Source organism: Petaurus breviceps, unplaced genomic scaffold (genome assembly GCF_028583685.1).
Source record: "Petaurus breviceps papuanus isolate PSGF00001 unplaced genomic scaffold, PetGlider_PUasm1.0 688, whole genome shotgun sequence".
In the NCBI taxonomy this organism is placed as follows: Eukaryota; Metazoa; Chordata; class Mammalia; order Diprotodontia; family Petauridae; genus Petaurus; species Petaurus breviceps.
In genome coordinates, this window is record NW_027186457.1 from 17,949,108 (window position 1) to 17,967,805 (window position 18,698).

The window sequence follows — 18,698 nt, forward strand, 5'->3', positions numbered from 1 at the left end:
TATCCTCCTCTCAAGATGAACCCTGGTCATCTCTATTCCCACAATTGTTTTCTATGATTGGATGCTTTCTCCTTTGCCTGTGCATTTCTTTTTTTGTGTTAATACCTTAATTATTTGTAGTAACCTCTAGAACTGGGGAAATGGTGCCTCTTGTCCCAGATCTTCAGTTTTCTCCTCTAGTCTGGAATCAAAGCCAAAGTTCCAACTTCCTGTAAGTGCCCACAGCCAGGGGCTCTCTGTCCCACTGCTTTTGCACTCACTGGGCATGTGCTGCTTCCTTCTCACCTCCACCACTCTGCATAGCACAACTGGGTCTGGCATTCCTAGTCAGTAGAAGTACACTCAGTCTTCCCCAGGTAACACACCCAACTCCCCTCACTATCCCAGGGGTAAAATTTCCCATGGCTGGGGCTGAGACAGCCTCTCAAACCAACTAACCCCAAAGTTTGCCTCCTCTTGTTAAAATTAGACCTAACCTGGAGTTGTTTGCTCTTCACAGGACTAAAACCTCATCCTAGGATTTTTTTTTTTCTGATTTTCTCAAATTATCCTAGAAAGACTCCAGTTGTACCCCTATTTTTATTTATATCCACCCACACTTTGTTCACCCTAAGGTGCTATTTTAACTCTTTTGTGGGGTAAATAATGAGAACTTGGAATGTACTTCTCCATCCTCCTAAATTCTTTCTAAATTCAAGGCACAGTATGGTAGGTATTGCAGATATACTCCATAATCCATGTTAACATTTTTCCACCAGCTCTTTCCCATGTCTGGAATCCTCTCTTTCCTCACCTCTCTCATGGAATATTTTAGTGACTTCAAGTTTTGATTTGAAATCCACCTACTGCATGAGATGTTTTCTTTTATTTCCAATGTTAATACTCTCCCCCATCCTCAAAGTTACTATGTATGTATTTTGTATTGCTTGTATTTCATATATTTTATTATTTGCCAGCTTATATATTATTTCTTCTTGTTAGAATGCAAGCTTATTGAGGGTAGGAACAAATGTGCTTTTATCTAGGAAGAGCTTGGTGAATAGTAGGTGCAATATAAACGATAATTTAACTTAATTGAAGCAGTTAAAGAAGAAAAGAGCCTTTACCCACAAGAATCTTGCATTAAACTAGAGGGTAAAAAACACAAACATTTTACTTACATGATTTCATTTGAGTTTTCATCTAATGTTCCATCTTTTTTTTTTAGTTTAATAATTAAACAATCCATAGAATGTAGTGGACCAAAATAACCTCAACTAGCCTACTAATTTTTGGGAAAAAACATGAATTAGAAATCCCTCATCTCACAATTAAAATACAAAAGCTTCTTTAAAAAAGCAATTGGGGTTAAGTAACTTGCTCAAGGTTACATGGCCAGTTATTTTTGTGTGGTTGCCGAGTATCTGAGGCTGGAACTGATCCCAGGTCTCCTGATGCTGGGGCCGACACTCTTACTCACTGCGCCACCTGGCCACCACTAAGAAATTGGGGTTAAGTAACTTGCTCAAGGTTATACAGCCAGTTATTTTTGTGTGTGTGTGCATGTTAAGTATCTGAGGCCAGAACCTATCCCAGGTCTCCCGACTCTGGGGCCAGCACTCTTACTCACTGCACCACCTGACTGCCCCCAAAAGCTTCTTTAAAATGTTATTTTCTTTAAAAAGTGCTTATTGTACCAATGATTATTTCCATCATTCCATTGACCATCTGAGTATGTTAATACATACCCCCCCGAAATAAATTAACAATATCCACACAGCCTAAGAAGAGGAGAGATGAAACTTTTTCTATATCTGCTAACTTCTTACAAATCAGTGCTGCTCACTCTAACCAGAATGTTGATGAGGAGCCAAAAAAAAAAATACAAGACTGAAGCCACAAATTTTATGTTAGTAAGAGAAATAGAAGACATCCCGGTTATCACTGTGAATATAAAGGAAATGATTTAAACAAGTTGTGGTATATGAATGTAATGGAATACTATTATGCTATAAGAAATGAGGAGGAGGAGTAGTGGGGGGTGGCTAGGTGGCACAGTGAATAGAGCACCAGCCCTGGAGTCAGGAGGACCTGAGTTAAAATCTGGACGTAGACATTAAACACTTACTAGCCATGTGACCTTGGGCAAGTCACTTAACCTCAACTGCCCTTCCTTCCCTCCCCCAGCAGCAGCAGAAGAAGAAGAAGGAGGAGGAGGAGGAAGAAGAGGAGAAGGAGGAGGAAGAGAAGGAGGAGGAGGAGGAGGAGGAGGAGGAGGAAGAGGAGGAGGAAGACGAGGAGGAGGAGGAGGAGGAGGAAGAGGAGGAGAAGGAGGAAGAGAAGGAGGAGGAGGAGGAGGAAGAAGAAGAAGAAGAAGAAGAAGAAGAAGAAGAAGAAGAAGAAGAAGAAGAAGAAGAAGAAGAAGAAGAAGAAGAAGAAAGAAATGAGAGACAGACTTCATAATAACCTGGAGAGACTTATAAAAACTGATGCTGATTGAGGGGAGCAGAACCAGGAGAACATTGTACACAATTGCAGATACATCATATCTATGATGACTCACTTTGATAGACTGGGCTTCCCTCAGCAATGCAAGGCTATAAGACAACTCCAAAGGACTCATGACTCTGCATTCAGAGAAAGAATTACAGAGTCTGAATGCAGATTGAAGCAAACTACTTTTTCTTTCTCTTTTTCACTTTATTTCTTCTTCCTCCTTATTCATTCCATTGGTTATAATTCTTTACAACTTGACTAATATTTAATGTGAAGGAATTTGTAGAACCTATATCAGATTGCATGCCACCATGGAGGGGGGAAGGGGGAAGGGAGAAAATTTGGGACTCAAAAACTTATGGAACTGAATGTTAGAGACTAATAGTAAATAAATTTTAAAAAATTAAAAAAGGAAATTATTTAACCCAAAGTATAAGGAATCCGTGATAGGCAGTATGATACGGCATATGGGGCATTGTTGTTCAGTCATTTTCAGTAATGTCTGACTCTTCATGACCCTATTTGGAGTTTTCTTGGCAAAGATGCTAGAGTGGTTTGCCATTTACTTCTCTAGCTCATATTTTTTTACAGAGAAAACTGAGGCAACCAGGGTTGAGTAACTTGCCCAGGGCCACACAGCTAGTAAGTGTCTGAGGCCAGATTTAAACTTAAGAGGATGAGTTTTCCTGACTATAGGTCTCATGTTCTGTCCACTTCACCACCTAACTGTCCCATTGTTTGGGATATTGTTCTCAAAATTCAGAAGAGATATATTCAAGTCCCATCCTCTGACATATATTGAATTGTGTTACACATACTGAATTGTATTATTCTGGGCAAATCACTTATCTTCTGAGTACTGTAGGCCACTGATGCCAAGCTCAAATAGAAATGCGGGCCACTAATACAGTCTGCAAGCTTACTTAGAAAACCACATATGTTTCTTTTTTGTTATTAGTACATTAACATGTTAAAATCAGATCAGATTTATGTTTCAATTTGGTTACACTCAGCAAGAGTGTGGGTGGCATGGGCCTACCTACCTAGTATTTGAAATTTCTGTTCTAGGCAATATTCTATGACCATAAATTGAAAGAAGCAAATCTTTAATGCTAGAATGAATTGCCTGGCCTCACCAATGAAATTGCAGGGTCTGTCCCTATCCTTATAAGGAATCCATGGGAAAGTAGAATTATGTACAATGGGATTTTACTATACATAGAAAATTGGTTAAGCTAATCACCATGACTCAGGGTTAGTTCATGTGGGCTCTTCTGAGTTAAAATATTTTTTCTTAAATAAAATTACTCTTGCCTCAAGACTAAAAAAAAAATTCTACTTCTTTCATTCAGTCTTTCCAAATGTTGTATATAAACACACACACACACACACACATCCTCAGGGCTCCTACATAGTTCTAACAAAAAGTTGGCTTTCAATGAAAATGGACTAATCTTGGCATAAGTATCTCAGCACTCCTTAATTTTGTAAACTAAGTGTCTATCACATAGTAGGTATTTAACTGAGCATTATTGGATTAGACTGAATTAATAATCCCTCTACCTATTTTTCTTTTTTATCTTAATACTCTATATAAAAGGGTGTGAGGGAACATGGCATAATGGATATGTGGAACTTAGAGAATCAGGTTGACCTGGCAAAAGTCTGGCCTCTGATCCATGCTGCCTGTGAGACCTTGTGAAAACCACTTAAATTCTCTGTGCTACAGTAAACCTTTTAAGGCTCAGATTTGCAGAGAATTTGATTGAGAACATTTCTTCTCCATGTACTTTCCCTATACTAATGAAATTACAGATCTGCACAAAAAATTTAAGAGATTGTCCTACCTTATTGGTCCCCTTAAAACAATATTAATTATTATTATCATTATTATTAATTCATATTTATATATCACTATAAGATTCTTAATACCTTTGAGCTATTTTATAGTTTTTGCTATTTTTGCATCTGATAATCTATTAAATTCAACTGCTTCTGTCAACAAATATATGCAGAAATGTCTCCTAGGTCCAGTAGAATTATCCCTAAAACTGTCTATTCCACTAAAAGAAAAATAATGTAAAGTGAATGGGAAATACATTGTTCATTATACATTACACATTGTTCATATCTACTCTTCTATCTCTATTCCAAACATAACTTTCATCTAAACCTTGGGTGTCTCTCACAAGGACTATAGAAATGTATCTCTCTCTAGATTCTCAGTTTTCAGTCTCTCTGCTTTTGATTAATCACACATGTATTCTTTAAAGGCTTATTCATTACACTCCAACTTGATTGATAGCTAGTCTTCCAAATTATTTAGTGACTCCCCATTGTTTTCTCCAAAAGTTTTCCACCCCATAATTTGAAATTTTCTTCATTTCTGATTCTGCCTTTTTGAATAGAACCTCTTTGCATATTTCTTCCTCATTCTTCTATGTATATTTCTGAAATTACTTTTTTCTAGTTGACTGAACAAAGTGAGGCTTCAATTCAGCTGTTTAGCACATTGTTCCTTGGTTCATTTGCTCTATTAAAAAATTGGAAGGAAATGGGTGAATTTGAACAAAAGAAGTTTATTACTAATGAATATTAAGATAGTATGTTTAGTTTGTGGGTCAGCAGGAAGCATTATGGTATAGTGGAAAGCATTGAATTTTAGAATCAGAGAACCTAGATTTGATTCTTCCCTTTTATACTTATTACACTATGACCTCTGCCAAGTCACAGACTCCCTGGGCCTCAGTTTCCTTCTATTTAAAATTAGTATGGTGGGTGAGATGGACTTTGAATCTATCTTAAAACAAGAAGGAAGCAAAGAACATGTGTTTTTTTTCATATTGGCACTATATTGTGATCTCCTTGAAGGAATGTTCAATACTACTTTTATAGTCTTTATATATTTTGCATTTTGTAGAAGATAAATTCACAGGATCAGGGAAACTTGGTGTTGGAAGCAATATTATAGGCCATTAATTGAATCTGTGCATGAATAGAAATCCCTTATACAACAACATTGACAAATGTTAATCCCCAATTAGACTGAGAGATAGAACCATTAAATCCAGATGCATCCCATTTCATTTTTGAGTGACTCTTATTGCTAAGGAAGTTTTGCTTGTTTGATTGTTTTTGCATTGAACCAAATCCCATCTTTCTGCACCTTGCCTCCATTAATCCTAGTTCTATCCTTTAGGGGAAAAGGGAACAAGCCAGTCCCCACCAGCCTTTCACCTTCCTTCCAAAGAGCTAGTGAACTGTGTATAGCTACTATAGGAGCTAATTGATCAGAACCTCTCCTTCTGAACCCATTATACTAGTTATGTAATATTCTTGGTGCATAGAAAATTTGGAATGTCCTACAGACACCTAGAACCTGTTTAACATATACAAAGATGAACCCCAAAGCCCCCCCTTTCTTTCTCTTTGTTCCTCCCTCCCTCTCTCTCCCCACTCTTTCTCTGTATATAAGTGTGCATATATGATTTCTCTCTATCATCTATATTTATAACCATATATCTATCATCTATATTTATATCTATGCTTCTACATATTATATATCATATAAATGGGGTAAAGCTATTTAAACTGACTGTAAGGATCATCTTTTTATAACTGTAATTGACATCATTGACAATCTTTCATACTGAAAACTTATCCTTAGGCATAAAAGGACATAGTTATTACAGAGATATAGTAAACTTTATATACATTTATGTATATAAACACATATATGTATGTGGGTGTGTATATACACACACATATATACGAACACATATGTATATACATAAGCACACTATTTAGATAAAGTACAACTTGGGTACGGCAACTGGCATTTTTCATAAGGCGCCAAATTCAATTATGGGTCTGAGATTCATTCACCATTGTGTAAACAACAGTTTAACACTTAGTAAGAATAATCAGTGAAAATTGGAAGCTACCATGTAATGGGTTTGATGACACCCTCCTTCATACTACCTTGATCCTCTTACTCTGAACTAAGGACCTCTGTGGCTACTCACCCAGGACCAATTTATGATCCTTGCCCTAGGTTCAGTGTGGTGTGTGTGTGTGTGTGTGTGTGTGTGTGTGTGTGTGTTCAACTTACTAAAGTTTGTACTGGAAATGAAAATTCTTAATCACTCATCAGTTTCTCAAACATGCTCTTAAAGCATGTCATACTAATTAAAGCCATTAAAATTAGTTTTCCAGGATTTAAACTGAATGTTATTTAAATAAGAATATTTTATTTTATTTATTTTTAGAGAGGAAGAAAAAAACACTTAAAGGATGTTAAAGAAGACTAACCTCTTGTAAGTAGCAAGGGCACCAGCAGCTGTTACATCTCAATGGCCTGTGCACTGTAATCACTTCTCTACCAGTGTTATCAGTGACCCTCAGGGTACAGGATCTTAATGGTGAACAGAAATTACGGTTAAAGCAGATGCTTTCCTCCACTGCAAAGTACACTCTTTGTCCCAAGCGGTTTTTAATCTCATATTTGTTGGAAGTTTCGCTGCCAAGTATCACTAAAAAGGGGGGAAAAAGTAATCAGTGTTATTATAAACTAGTCTTAATTCTCTTTGATTATGTATATTGGAAGTCAATTTATTACTTATGAAAAAATTAAAACAAACTTCAAACTATATCACTAAATTTGTAGAACCCATTTCATATAACCTGAGATATATGACTTCAATTATATGTCTGTTTATATCAATTCCACCCCTTGACCTGTGAAGATACTTTGCAGGTAATGATATGGGATTAGGTTTCTCATTTTCTTTCCAGATCTATGCTATATTAGAAACTTCTATATACCTCCCACACCATTTCAACTTAAAAAATAACCAGGAACTTATATATTTCTCTATTCCAAATGAAAAGTTAAATGGCAAAGGGTTGAAATGTTATTTTTCTGTTTTGAAGATTAAGATAATAATTTTATCCTAAATCCCTCTTGTGGCAAAATTTTTGTTTGCATGATCCCTAATATTTTTAGTATTCATATCACTTGTATTTTGAACATATATTAGGAAAAATTCAGGGGGGTGGTAATGAATATTTTTTTTTAATTTAGCAAAGTCCAATCAATAGCGGATCCTTTTGTAACATCTTTAAATTCTTAAATCACATTGGTGGAGTTGTGAGATTCCAACTGTAGCTCCCTATAGTTCTTCACATAATCCCTGATACCCCCTTTTCACCCCCTGGAAATACATTCATTCACTAGCAAGCTTCAAATTACTTAAACTGAAAGAAATGAGTGAATGTAACCTTTTTTAGAATGATAGGGTGTTAATGACAATAAACAATTGATGATAAACAATTACCACCAAAAGGTGTTATAATTTTTATAGTGATACTTCTAAATTTATCAACTGATCATTTTTACTGGGAAGAATGTGTATGTATACCAATTAACTGTAAAAATTACAGTGCTATGTATTAAAAGGTAGAAAAAACTTAGTGTGTTAGAAAACATGAATCAGATAGATATAGATTTGGAACATGCCTAAGTCACTAATGAGGTCACATTAACCAAGTCACTCAGCCTCTTTATACCTCATGCAGTGCTTGGGGTCCACTTATTAAGCCATAGATTGTTTAGGATTTCTGTTGATGGAGGAAATTTTGCACATCAGGAGTACTCTGTACTGAGAAAATCATGCTCTCCATATATTGTATGTTAATTTCTTTGCGTTATCTTAAGAGATACTTAATAACTACATTTCTCATTAAATTATTAACAAGTGTGGCTTTCTGAACACAAGGAACTTTATTTCTAAAAGTTCAAGTTCATGTACCATACTCACTTTCAAGCAGCTCCACCTGCTGGTGTATAATGATCAGGTCTAACTGTTAAAGGACGACATAAAGGAGATATCAGGTTTACATTGTGCCTCTTAGGAAAGTTGGAAGTGTTATAGAAGCCATCAACACAAATCACAGTGTACATGAAGTTAATCTATTTTATTGATTCCCTATTAAAGAATATTTGGAGAAGGCACTCATTTCTTGTGAGGAAAAGAAAGGTTAAATTATTGTAATACTCAAGTAACAACCTCCAGGGTCATGGAAGGATTACATGAAAGAATGGCTAAAGAATGCTAACAAATTCAGGAAACTCTTAAATATGAGCACTAAGGAAAAAAGCTTCTGGATAATGCAAAAATAAAAAAAAACAATTAACCTCTGGATTTAAAATGAATGTAAAGCTTACATGAGATTGCTGATGTCTCAGACATTCTGAAAGTTCACAGTGCTTCTAATGAAGCCACATTGGAAAAGCATGATTGTAAGAGTTCTTTCTTCTATGATCCTTAGGTGAATTGGCCATTCCCTGCTAACCTCTTTTGAGACTTATCTCTCATGGATATGAAAGGACTAACTGAAAGCAAAGCTAGTTAATTTTTGTAAAATTTCTGGTACATACCTTCCTTTGGATAGGGAAGCAATTGATTTACCTTAAAGGTGGTCCTTTTACTCAAATTGGTCCACAGTATGATTCTATTCATAGCAAACAACTCAAAAAGAGAAAGAAACAACCACAGTGTTTGAAATCAGGCACAAGGTGACATCTGGGTTTGTAATACAGCCTCTCCGACTTCCCAGCTGTGTAGGCAAATCATTTAATGCCTCTGAGCTGCTTCTTCAGCTATTAACTGGGGATAGAAATACCTTTCATACCTAGTCCATGGAGAATTTTTTTTAAGAATCTGATGAAATAATCCATTTGAACATGTAGTAGCAATAATTGTTATTATTGTAATTATAATAACTATCATTTATCTAGCACTCTAGGTTTGCAAAGAACTCAAATACTCATCTTTAAAACTAAAAGTCCCTTCCAAATGTAAGCTAATATTATTATCGTTAGAATTAGTAAGTATTTTCAGATGAAGGAAATTGTCAATAACCTGACATGATGTAAATTTGTGGATAAATTGTCCACCAATAATAGAGAGCTGACTGCAGGAAATATACTATGTGATTCAAATCACTTCTTTAAGAGAATAAAGTATGAAAAACCTGTGTATTTGAAGATGTTTTTGAGGTTTATTATCTGAAGATGCCCTGGAACAAGATTGTGCTTACTTTGTATTTGATCATTCTTGATTTCCCCCCCATTTTTTTTCTCTCCTAGAGACTGAAACCTCCAATTTATTCTCCTTTTTTTAGTCTCAACATTTCACATATTAGCACAATTGAATGAAAGAAAATTATTTTCTAAAGAAAAGCTTGAGCTGGTACTTTTTATAAGAAAAAAAATAACATTAGGCTTTCACCAATTCAACAGGCATTTTGTTGTTTCTGAGAAAATAGCCTACTATCCCTGGAGAAACAAGTTCTAAACTCATTAAACACAGGAAATCCAGAGCAGGCATTGACAAAAGTAGGCATTTGTTTGGTACTTTAAATCCAGGACTGTAAACATTCAAAAATTAAATCTATTCATTCTGTAGGTATCCCTAACAATCCCAGGTAGGAAGGCAAATAATCATGTTATTTATATTTCTACTTAAAAAAAACTATTATTTAATAGTTGTTAGAAGACCCTTGAAACAATAGTTGGAGAGACTTCCCATATTATGAGTTCCATGCACAGATAACAAGAGGTCTAAATCTTCCTCCTCCTTACCAAAATAAATAAAAGGTATTCTAATTCAAATTTATCCATTGTCTATAGCAAATTAACATACTTTTCTATACCAAATTATGTTTATGGGGCAATAAGAAACAACCATTTCTTCCAGAATCAATAATTGACATTTTACTAGTTAAATTTGGAGATGAGTTCATTCACCAAGTGCTTGAGGATGTGTCTTTTCTTGAAAGGCACTGGGATAAATATATCAAAGTTAACCAGGTGTTTTTTTTCCTTTTCTCAAATCAACAGGGAATTATTTTTAAAGTTTACATGGGGCTTGAATTGGTCTTTAAATATATAATATATATATATAATATACATATATAATTTAAATATTCTAAATGCTAAATCCCACCGATTTCACATAGTTCTTAATTAGAAGGTAACTTCAAACATTGGACTTAATTTCATCCATGTTTTAAGTGAACCAGAAACATAATTTATTCTTAAAATATAATAGGAAATAGGGAGACTTCCACAATGGGCAAACCTCAGTGTAATGTGCATATGTGGAGGAAGAGGTAGGATGAAAATGGAGATATAAAATCAGTTTTGAAGTCAGGAAGACCTGGATTCAAGTACTGCCTTTGGTGCAACTGACTGAATGATAAGCCTCTTGAGACAGGTAGGCGGCACAGTGGAGAGAATTCTGTGTCTGGAGTCAGCAAAACTTGAGGTCAAATCCATCTGCAAATGCTTACTAGCTATGTGACCCTGGGTGTGCCATTTAGTTTCTGATCGCCTTAGTTTATTCACCGGGAAAGTGGGGATAATAATAGTTCTTCCTCTAGAGTTTTTGTGAGGATAAAATGAAGACAACATTTTAATAGTGTTTTGCAAACCTTAAAACACTATGAAAATGCTGTTATTTTGATGATCATACACAAATCACCACTCCTCTCAGTTCCCCAGAGAACTCTCCACAATTATACAAAAGCTGTATAATTTTGTCTGTCTGAAATGATGGAGGGAGTTTCCTGTGAGCTCCTTCTGTCTATCAATTCACAGATCTAAAATGTACACATGCACACATATTTAACGGATCTGTGACTTTATGAAGGTAGGGGGATCTTGATAAGGAATCTCTTTGATAAATATAAATCAGCATTAGACATTAAAAGGTTAAGTGACTTAACCAGGGTCACATAACCAGTGCCAGTCAGAAGTAAAACTTAAATCCAGATATTCCTGTCTCTGAGAATACTCTTTCCAATATGACATACTGTGTGTGTATTTATGTATCTATGTATGTATATACAGTAGGTATATATACAAACTAACTACCTGCGTCATCCTGGGTAAGTTACTTAACCCTGTTTGCCCCAGGTCCTCATCTATAAAATGAATTGTAGAAAGAAATAACAAACTGCCCCAGTATCTTTGCCAAGAAACCACCAGATGCAGCCATATAGAGTCAGACATGACAGAAACAACTGAACAGCAACAAAATTGTGTATATGTGTGTACATATTTATATACATATGTGTATAATATGTGTGTCGTGTATGTATATACCTGTGTGTGCAGGTACATATATTCACATAAACCAATAGTGCCCAAACATAGAATATATGCCATACTATATATATGTATTCCATAAACACATGCATAGTATGTATATAGCATACATATAACATAAGCCTATATACAATGTATGATCTGCAGTACATATGAAAATATGCTGCATATATGCATGTATATGTATGATGTAGACATGCATGTATTTAGTACACACATATAATATATAGCCCCAAATACTATGTATCTATAATCTATATATCTACATCTATACACATATAAACAGAAATGTGGAATATTCCAAAAGTCTTAGTGCACTTTTAAGGTACTAAAGAATAAAATTGCACTAAGACTTTTGGGTCACCCTATATCCATATGTTGCAGACTTGTGAATTTATTGGTATAGAAAATTCACAATGAGGAAACTGGAAATTCCTTCCATAAATACAGATTAGCAACCATTCTATAATTTACATATCATGTTAAGAGTGTTACTTAGCTAAATAGGAAGTTAAGTGACTTTCACAGGGCCACATAGCAGTATGTGGCAAAAATGGACCAAAGTATATATTTTCCTATATAGGGACACATATATGTGTATTCACTCCACAAAAGCAATAAAGCCAATCTCTTGCATGAAGTGAATAAAATACACTCCTCCATGTGAATAACTGCTCATTTATTTAAGGAAAAACTTCCATTTTCCAGAGAGATCTAGATAAGGAAAGCATCAAAGTCATGTGTCTAGACAACTTACTCTACTGAGTGAGCTGTGTGTGCTTGCATCTCTCAGGTCAGTCTCTCTCTCTGTTGGGTATGGTTTTAAAAGCCTCTGTGCATTGCCAAGCATAGGGTGTCTGATCATTGCTGGATGGAGGAAGATATGGGATGACCATATGTGATTGTGCAATCCCAGTCTTCTGGCACTGGCATACCCTTCTATATTTGGCAAAGCCCTGTCTGACAACATCCTCTAACAGCTTGCAGCAGTTAATCAACTCTAGTCAGCTATTACAGCTGATCCACTTTGCAGATGGAAGCTGGTAGGCTGGTTTCCCTAGCTCTTTTACATATCTCCATGTGCTATTCAGTCTCTGAAGTGCATTTGTCTGCCAGTGGGTTCCTGGATAAGGCATCTGCAATTATAAACATTTTCCAAGGAACATATGCTGTTTCCTGCTTAAACCCTATCAGGCATAACAGAAATCTCTTGTACCTTGAGGGAATTGAAACAGAGATTTGATTTTGATAAAGGAGATAGACTTTATGGTTTGAAAGCATGCCAAACAGTCTGGAAACTGTAGCAGATGTGCTGATAACTCAATATTAGTGTTAATGTGAGTTCTTTGTAGATTCAGATGTAAGAACATAAAAAAAGAGCTAAGAAGTTCATTGTAGTTGGGGACCTAGGTTCAAATCCCACCTCAGACACTCATTAGCTTATCCTTGTTAAGTTACTTGACCTCTTACAGCCTCAGTTTCTATATCTGAAAAATGGGGATAACAAAGAGAAATAAGCCATTTCACTTGTGAGCAAAGTGCTTTTAGCACTACATACATGTGGAACCCTTACTCAGTTGAATATTCAGTAACGAAATAATATGAGACCTGGGTCACTGGGTGCTCTCCAATGACCAGTAGTAACTCCTCATCATCTGTGAAATGATGTTGTTGGACTTCGTCTTCCCATCTCTAGATCTATGCAAATGCCCCTGTTACACCACCATTATCAACATTATTGAGACTAAGATTGCTACCACTACTCTGAGCCTGCAAGAATAGCAGAGCCGGAAGCATATGCTCACTCTAATAAGAAAAGGGACACTTAGGTAGAAACATTTAAAATGTGCTTGCAGGACACAGGGATTAAAATAAAATAATACCTGCCCTCAGAAAGCTTGAGGTATACAACTCAGGATCATAGGAGCACAGATTCAGCTGGAAGGAGCCTCAGAGTTCAAGTTCAATCTGCTCATTTTATACATGAAAAAAAACTGAGGCTCTTGGAGATTATTGAAAACAATAGCAATATAGCCTTTCAATTTTTATAAATATGCTATCATTTGATCTATATAAGCATCTAGAGAAGCAGGTGATATTCTTATCCTCACTTTACAGGTGAGGAAACTGAGGCTGAGAGGTTAAGATAGCTAGAAAAAATATGAGGCAAGATTTGAGCCCAGGAGGTCCAACAAGCCCTATCAATTATATCACGCTGTCTCTCAATGTATAAGTGTAAGTAAATACAACATAGTGTAATGAAGAGGGAGAGAGCATATAGGCTGAGGGGTGGGGGAGGGATCAGGGAAGCCTTGAGGGTGGAAATGATGTAAAATGAGTCGTGAAGGAAGGTAAAGATTAAGTGGGTTAGTGTTACTCCAAGTATTGAGAATGGCTTCCACAAATGCAGGAAGGCAGGAGATGGGATGCTGAGTTTCAGAAATAGCTTTCATCCCACTTAGAATGCCTTTCCCATCCCTTTTCACTTACTCAATTTTCTTTCTATCCTTTGAGATTCAACTCAAATCTTACTTTCTTGATGAAGCCTTCCCCGGTTAATATAAGCCAGAGATGGCAAATGCCGTAGTAACATTGCAGTGCATTGACCTGAACTAGATTAAAATGCAATCGAGAAATATTTGATAAAATCCATAAAAAAATACAATGGAACATAGATAACATTAATGTGTGGTTTTCTAAGTCAGTGTGTAGCCTGAAGCAATCCTTACATATGGTTTTAGTGACACCATTTTCTTTTTTTTTTCTTTTTTTAAGCAATCGGGGTTAAGTAACTTGCTCAAGGTTACACAGCCAGTTATTTCTGGGTGTGGTGCTAAGTATCTGAGCCTGGATTGATCCCAGGTTATCCCGATTCTGGGGCCAGTGCTGACACCATTTTCTATCTATGTTTGATCCCATTGCACTACACCATAGAATCTCTCCCTCCTCTGATCTCCATTAGCATGCAACATCTATTCATTTATATGCTACTTTTCTCTTTTTCTGTCATCTCTCTTGTCTTCCAAACTAGATCACAAAGTTACTTAAAATCAGAGTCTATGTTTCAAAAATCTTCACATTTCCCCAAAGCTCTTTGACCTAATAGGTACTGAATTTATGCTTGTTGGTGTGAACTAGTTAGTAACTAAAATAACTAATTAGCATGGAAGTCTAGGAGGCTTAACATTAGAGCTATGGCAGTCAGTGTCTCAATTGACTTACCATGTCATTACTGTTCTGAAAGGGATGATAAAAAAAAATCATATTCTTACTGTAGATAAGCAGGAAGATTCACTCATTGTTGGTGGAATTGCAAAATTGTAGGAATTGGGTTAGTATTTGTGTTTGGCTTTTTGTTTATTTTGGTAGATCAATCTGACATTCTATAAAAAAGTTATAAAATACTAAAACTAAAACTAAAAGTTATAAATATTAAAAAGTTATAAAAATTATCTTACACTTTGAGGCTATAATTCCATTGTTGGAAACAGATTCTAAAAGGGTTGTTATTACTATTAATTTGAAGCTAACCATGCAAAAGTTATCAAATAGTATGTTTTTGTAATTAAAATCAAAATGGCAAATTATGAGAATAAGGAAGTGGCTAGACAAATTGTTGTGTAGTCTTATAGTGGTATACTATGATAAAACTAAGACCAACTAGTATGGAAAATATATTTTAAAAAGGAAAGACCATTATGCAAAGCAAAAATGACAAGAAAAAGAGACCAAGTGCAAGAGAATACATGGTGAGAGTAAATGGAAGATAACATACTAACTAAATATGACCAGATAATAGGGGGAAAATGGACAAAGAATCCTAATGGAAACTTATAATAATAAAAATAAGAAATTTACATGATAATTTGGTTGTATAGTTGAAAGGAATACCAAGTTGTACATAGTAAATTTTAAGTTTCATATGTGATCATCTTTTTTGTTTTACTATGTACTTGTTTTATTCCATCAATTAAAAATGAAATTTAATAATGAAGAAAAGAAGAAAGCAACACAACAAAAAGAAAAAAAACAATTATGTCATTTTACATGTGTATCTTAATTTATATTTAAAAATGATGCAAAGTATGTTTATTTCTTTGTATATTTAAGATTGAGTTATTCATAGAGTTCAATTAGTAACAATTCCTGAAATTCTTATCACCTTTACACCCTTTCGCAAGTTCTAATAATATTAATTCTCATAAAAATCTTTTAGTCATTTAAATAATTCTTCCCTTTATATGTTAGCTGACCAAACTATTGATGACTTTGTAAATTACATGCATGGAACTGATATAAGAATATTCTTATATCTTCTGCTGTAACTATTGGCCCAAGGACAACTGCATCTGTTTCCTTTTATATGTCGATGAAAAATAGATTTCTATTTGGGTCTTAGAAGAACAGATCATATAATTAACCCTCATAGTTAGATGAAATGATATATATTTAATAAATTTAAAGACCAATGCACAAATGTATTTTTCACCTGCTAAACAAAAATTAACCAGAAATTTTAAAAATTAACCAAAAATTGCTAAACAAAATTAACCGGAAGCAAATGTAAAATAGAAAATAATTTTATCTGAAACATACTTTCAAAGCTAATATTTTATAGTAAAATAAGCAGCAAAACCAAGAACTTGGAAAAAACACCATTATACTGTACAATTTTTTATACTCATTTCTTCAGTAGGAAAGAATTACAGAAAACAAATCTTTACACTCATTTTATAATGTGAAACTGATTCTTTAATGGAGTTTAAAGAAAATTAAGGGAAAACCAAATTAACTAGTAAACCTTTTATCAATGTTTTAAGTATAAATTCATTTTGGAGTGTCAGGGGCTGTGGAGTACAGATTGTAGAAACAAAAAGATAAAAACACCTGGTTCAAGTATTCTAGACCAGGAGGGAGATTGACTGGTGGTGGGAGAGGCTGTAGTAATACTTGCTTCCTTGAATTTGAAGGCACAGTGGAATGACTATGATCAGGGTCAGGATAGCCCGGGAGAAAACCAGGAAGGCCTTGGCTTTTCTGATACAGACCACCTGCAAGAGAATTGGAGCCGTATGTAATTTTTTAAAGTTGGGATATGGTTTTTATTTGATGCTGGAGAGTTCACCTGTTCTTTGTTCTGATTTTCACTCAAGTTTTAATGTGTTTGTCTTATCAATCTATAAAAGAATTCTTTTGCTGCTTTCCCTTTCTGCCATCTGTCCATCATTCTCACAGCTTATTAGGACTTCTAGCAGGGGTCAACTGAGTACCATAAAGGAGACATGACCTGAATTGGTTAACTATGTTTTCATTTTTAGTAATTGGATAAATGGTAAATCATGTGGTCAAATAACTTTAAGAAAGTGCTCTTCAAAGTCAGGAATGTCTGAAAATCATGAAGAGGTATACACAAAAGTTGGTATTAAATGGTAGAATTCTCTATATTATTAGAATTCCTAATGTATTCTACCTAGTTTCTATGAATCAGAAGTCTAAATTTTCTATCCATGCCCTAGGCCCCTTCCAATTTAGGGAAACTTTTTCTTTCATTCCTTCAAGCCTACTGTCTTCTATAGCTTGGTAAATTTCATTTCTCTATCACCCTATGAACATATTCTCTTGAAATTTACACATAACCCTCAAAATTTGTATAGTGTCATACAAATGACAAAGTGTTTTCACATGTAATATCTTCTCTGAGTCATCAGACCTTGTGAGGTGGACAGGACAGCCCTGACTCATACCTCTCTCTGGAAACCTTCTCTTTCTTCCTGTCTTTTGAATTTCCATCCTGGAAAACGCTCCCATCTGAGGTCTTGCTCTCCTGGTTGGTAACTCTCTCCCAGGATTGCCATTTTGAAAGAACCCCAGGTACCATAGTAATCATTAAAGAAATAAATGTTTATCTACTTATCATTTATATTGTTAACAATGGTATAAAATTGCAGTTATTTTCAAATATTTGAAGGACTCATTCTACATGGCTCACCATGGCAAATTTCCATAGAAATGGCAAATGAAACGAGAACTATTTGGCCACATAGGAAGAACCCAAACTAGTACTGGTAGACCTGTGCACATGGTGGAAAATGCATTAATTACTGATGGTAGCAACAGAGAGGGGGCAGCTAGGTGGTTCAATGGATGGAGCACTGGGCTTGGAGTCAGGGAGATCTGAGCTGAAACCAGACAACCCAAGAGGTAGTCATCTTGCCATGTTATTTCCTTTCTACACATTTTTGTACCGATTTCATCAAGAGTAAATTTGGTCAGAGAATCTACAATGCAATGAATACTTGAGTTTGGAAATCTCAAGAAACATATGCTCAGCTGCCTAATACCAGCACCTATGACAGAGCTAAATTCAGTCAGAAAGAGCTACGAGAAATGGGCAGATGATGCAAAGAGAAGAAGCAAGGCTTTTTGTTGGGAGAAAACAAAACAAAATAAAACTCACTCTCCTAATAATTTTAGAGCCTCCTAAAAGTGGAACAGGCTGCCTCAGCAGGTGTTTTCCGCACACTATTCAAGCACAGACTGGATAATCATTTGTTGAGAATGACTTTTTGAGGGATTAGTCGAACCAAATGAGTCACAGGTCTCCTCCAGCTCTGAAATTCTGTGATCCTAATTTTTTAGATGAGCAAACTAAGGCTTAGATTTTTCATTGACTTGCCCGTTGTCATTCACAGGTAGTAGAGAAGGAAAATTTAGAACTAGAACCTTGGTCCTGGCTCATAGCCCAGGTATAAAACAACTGACAAATTTTATAGGACTTTTGTTGGAGGGGGAAAGGCAAGGCAATTGGGGTTAAGTGACTTGCCCAAGGTCACACAGTTCATTAAGTGTCAAGTGTCTAAGGCTGGATTTGAACTAACGTTCTCCTGACTCCAGGGTTGGTGCTCTATTCACTGTGCTACCTACCTGTCCCTATATTGGACTTTAAAATTTGCAAAAACACTTTATATAGATCATAGATTTATATAAATTTAGATTTAGAAATGAAAGGAATTAGAGAGGTCATCTAGTCCACCCCCCTTATTGTACGCAT

General features: G+C 35.4%; 1 protein-coding gene across 1 annotated transcript in view; it reads right to left on the reverse strand.

The window, feature by feature from the left end:
* The window catches only part of PLSCR5 (phospholipid scramblase family member 5), a 52,795-nt gene that overhangs the window by 13,144 nt on the left and 20,953 nt on the right, over positions 1–18,698 (reverse strand). Inside the window, exons 3-5 of the mRNA XM_069104438.1 lie at positions 16,535–16,698; positions 8,295–8,337; positions 6,787–7,007 (exon numbers count right to left, since the gene is read on the reverse strand). Coding sequence (XP_068960539.1) covers positions 6,787–7,007; positions 8,295–8,337; positions 16,535–16,698 — 428 coding nt within the window. The remainder of the gene's footprint in view (positions 1–6,786; positions 7,008–8,294; positions 8,338–16,534; positions 16,699–18,698) is intronic.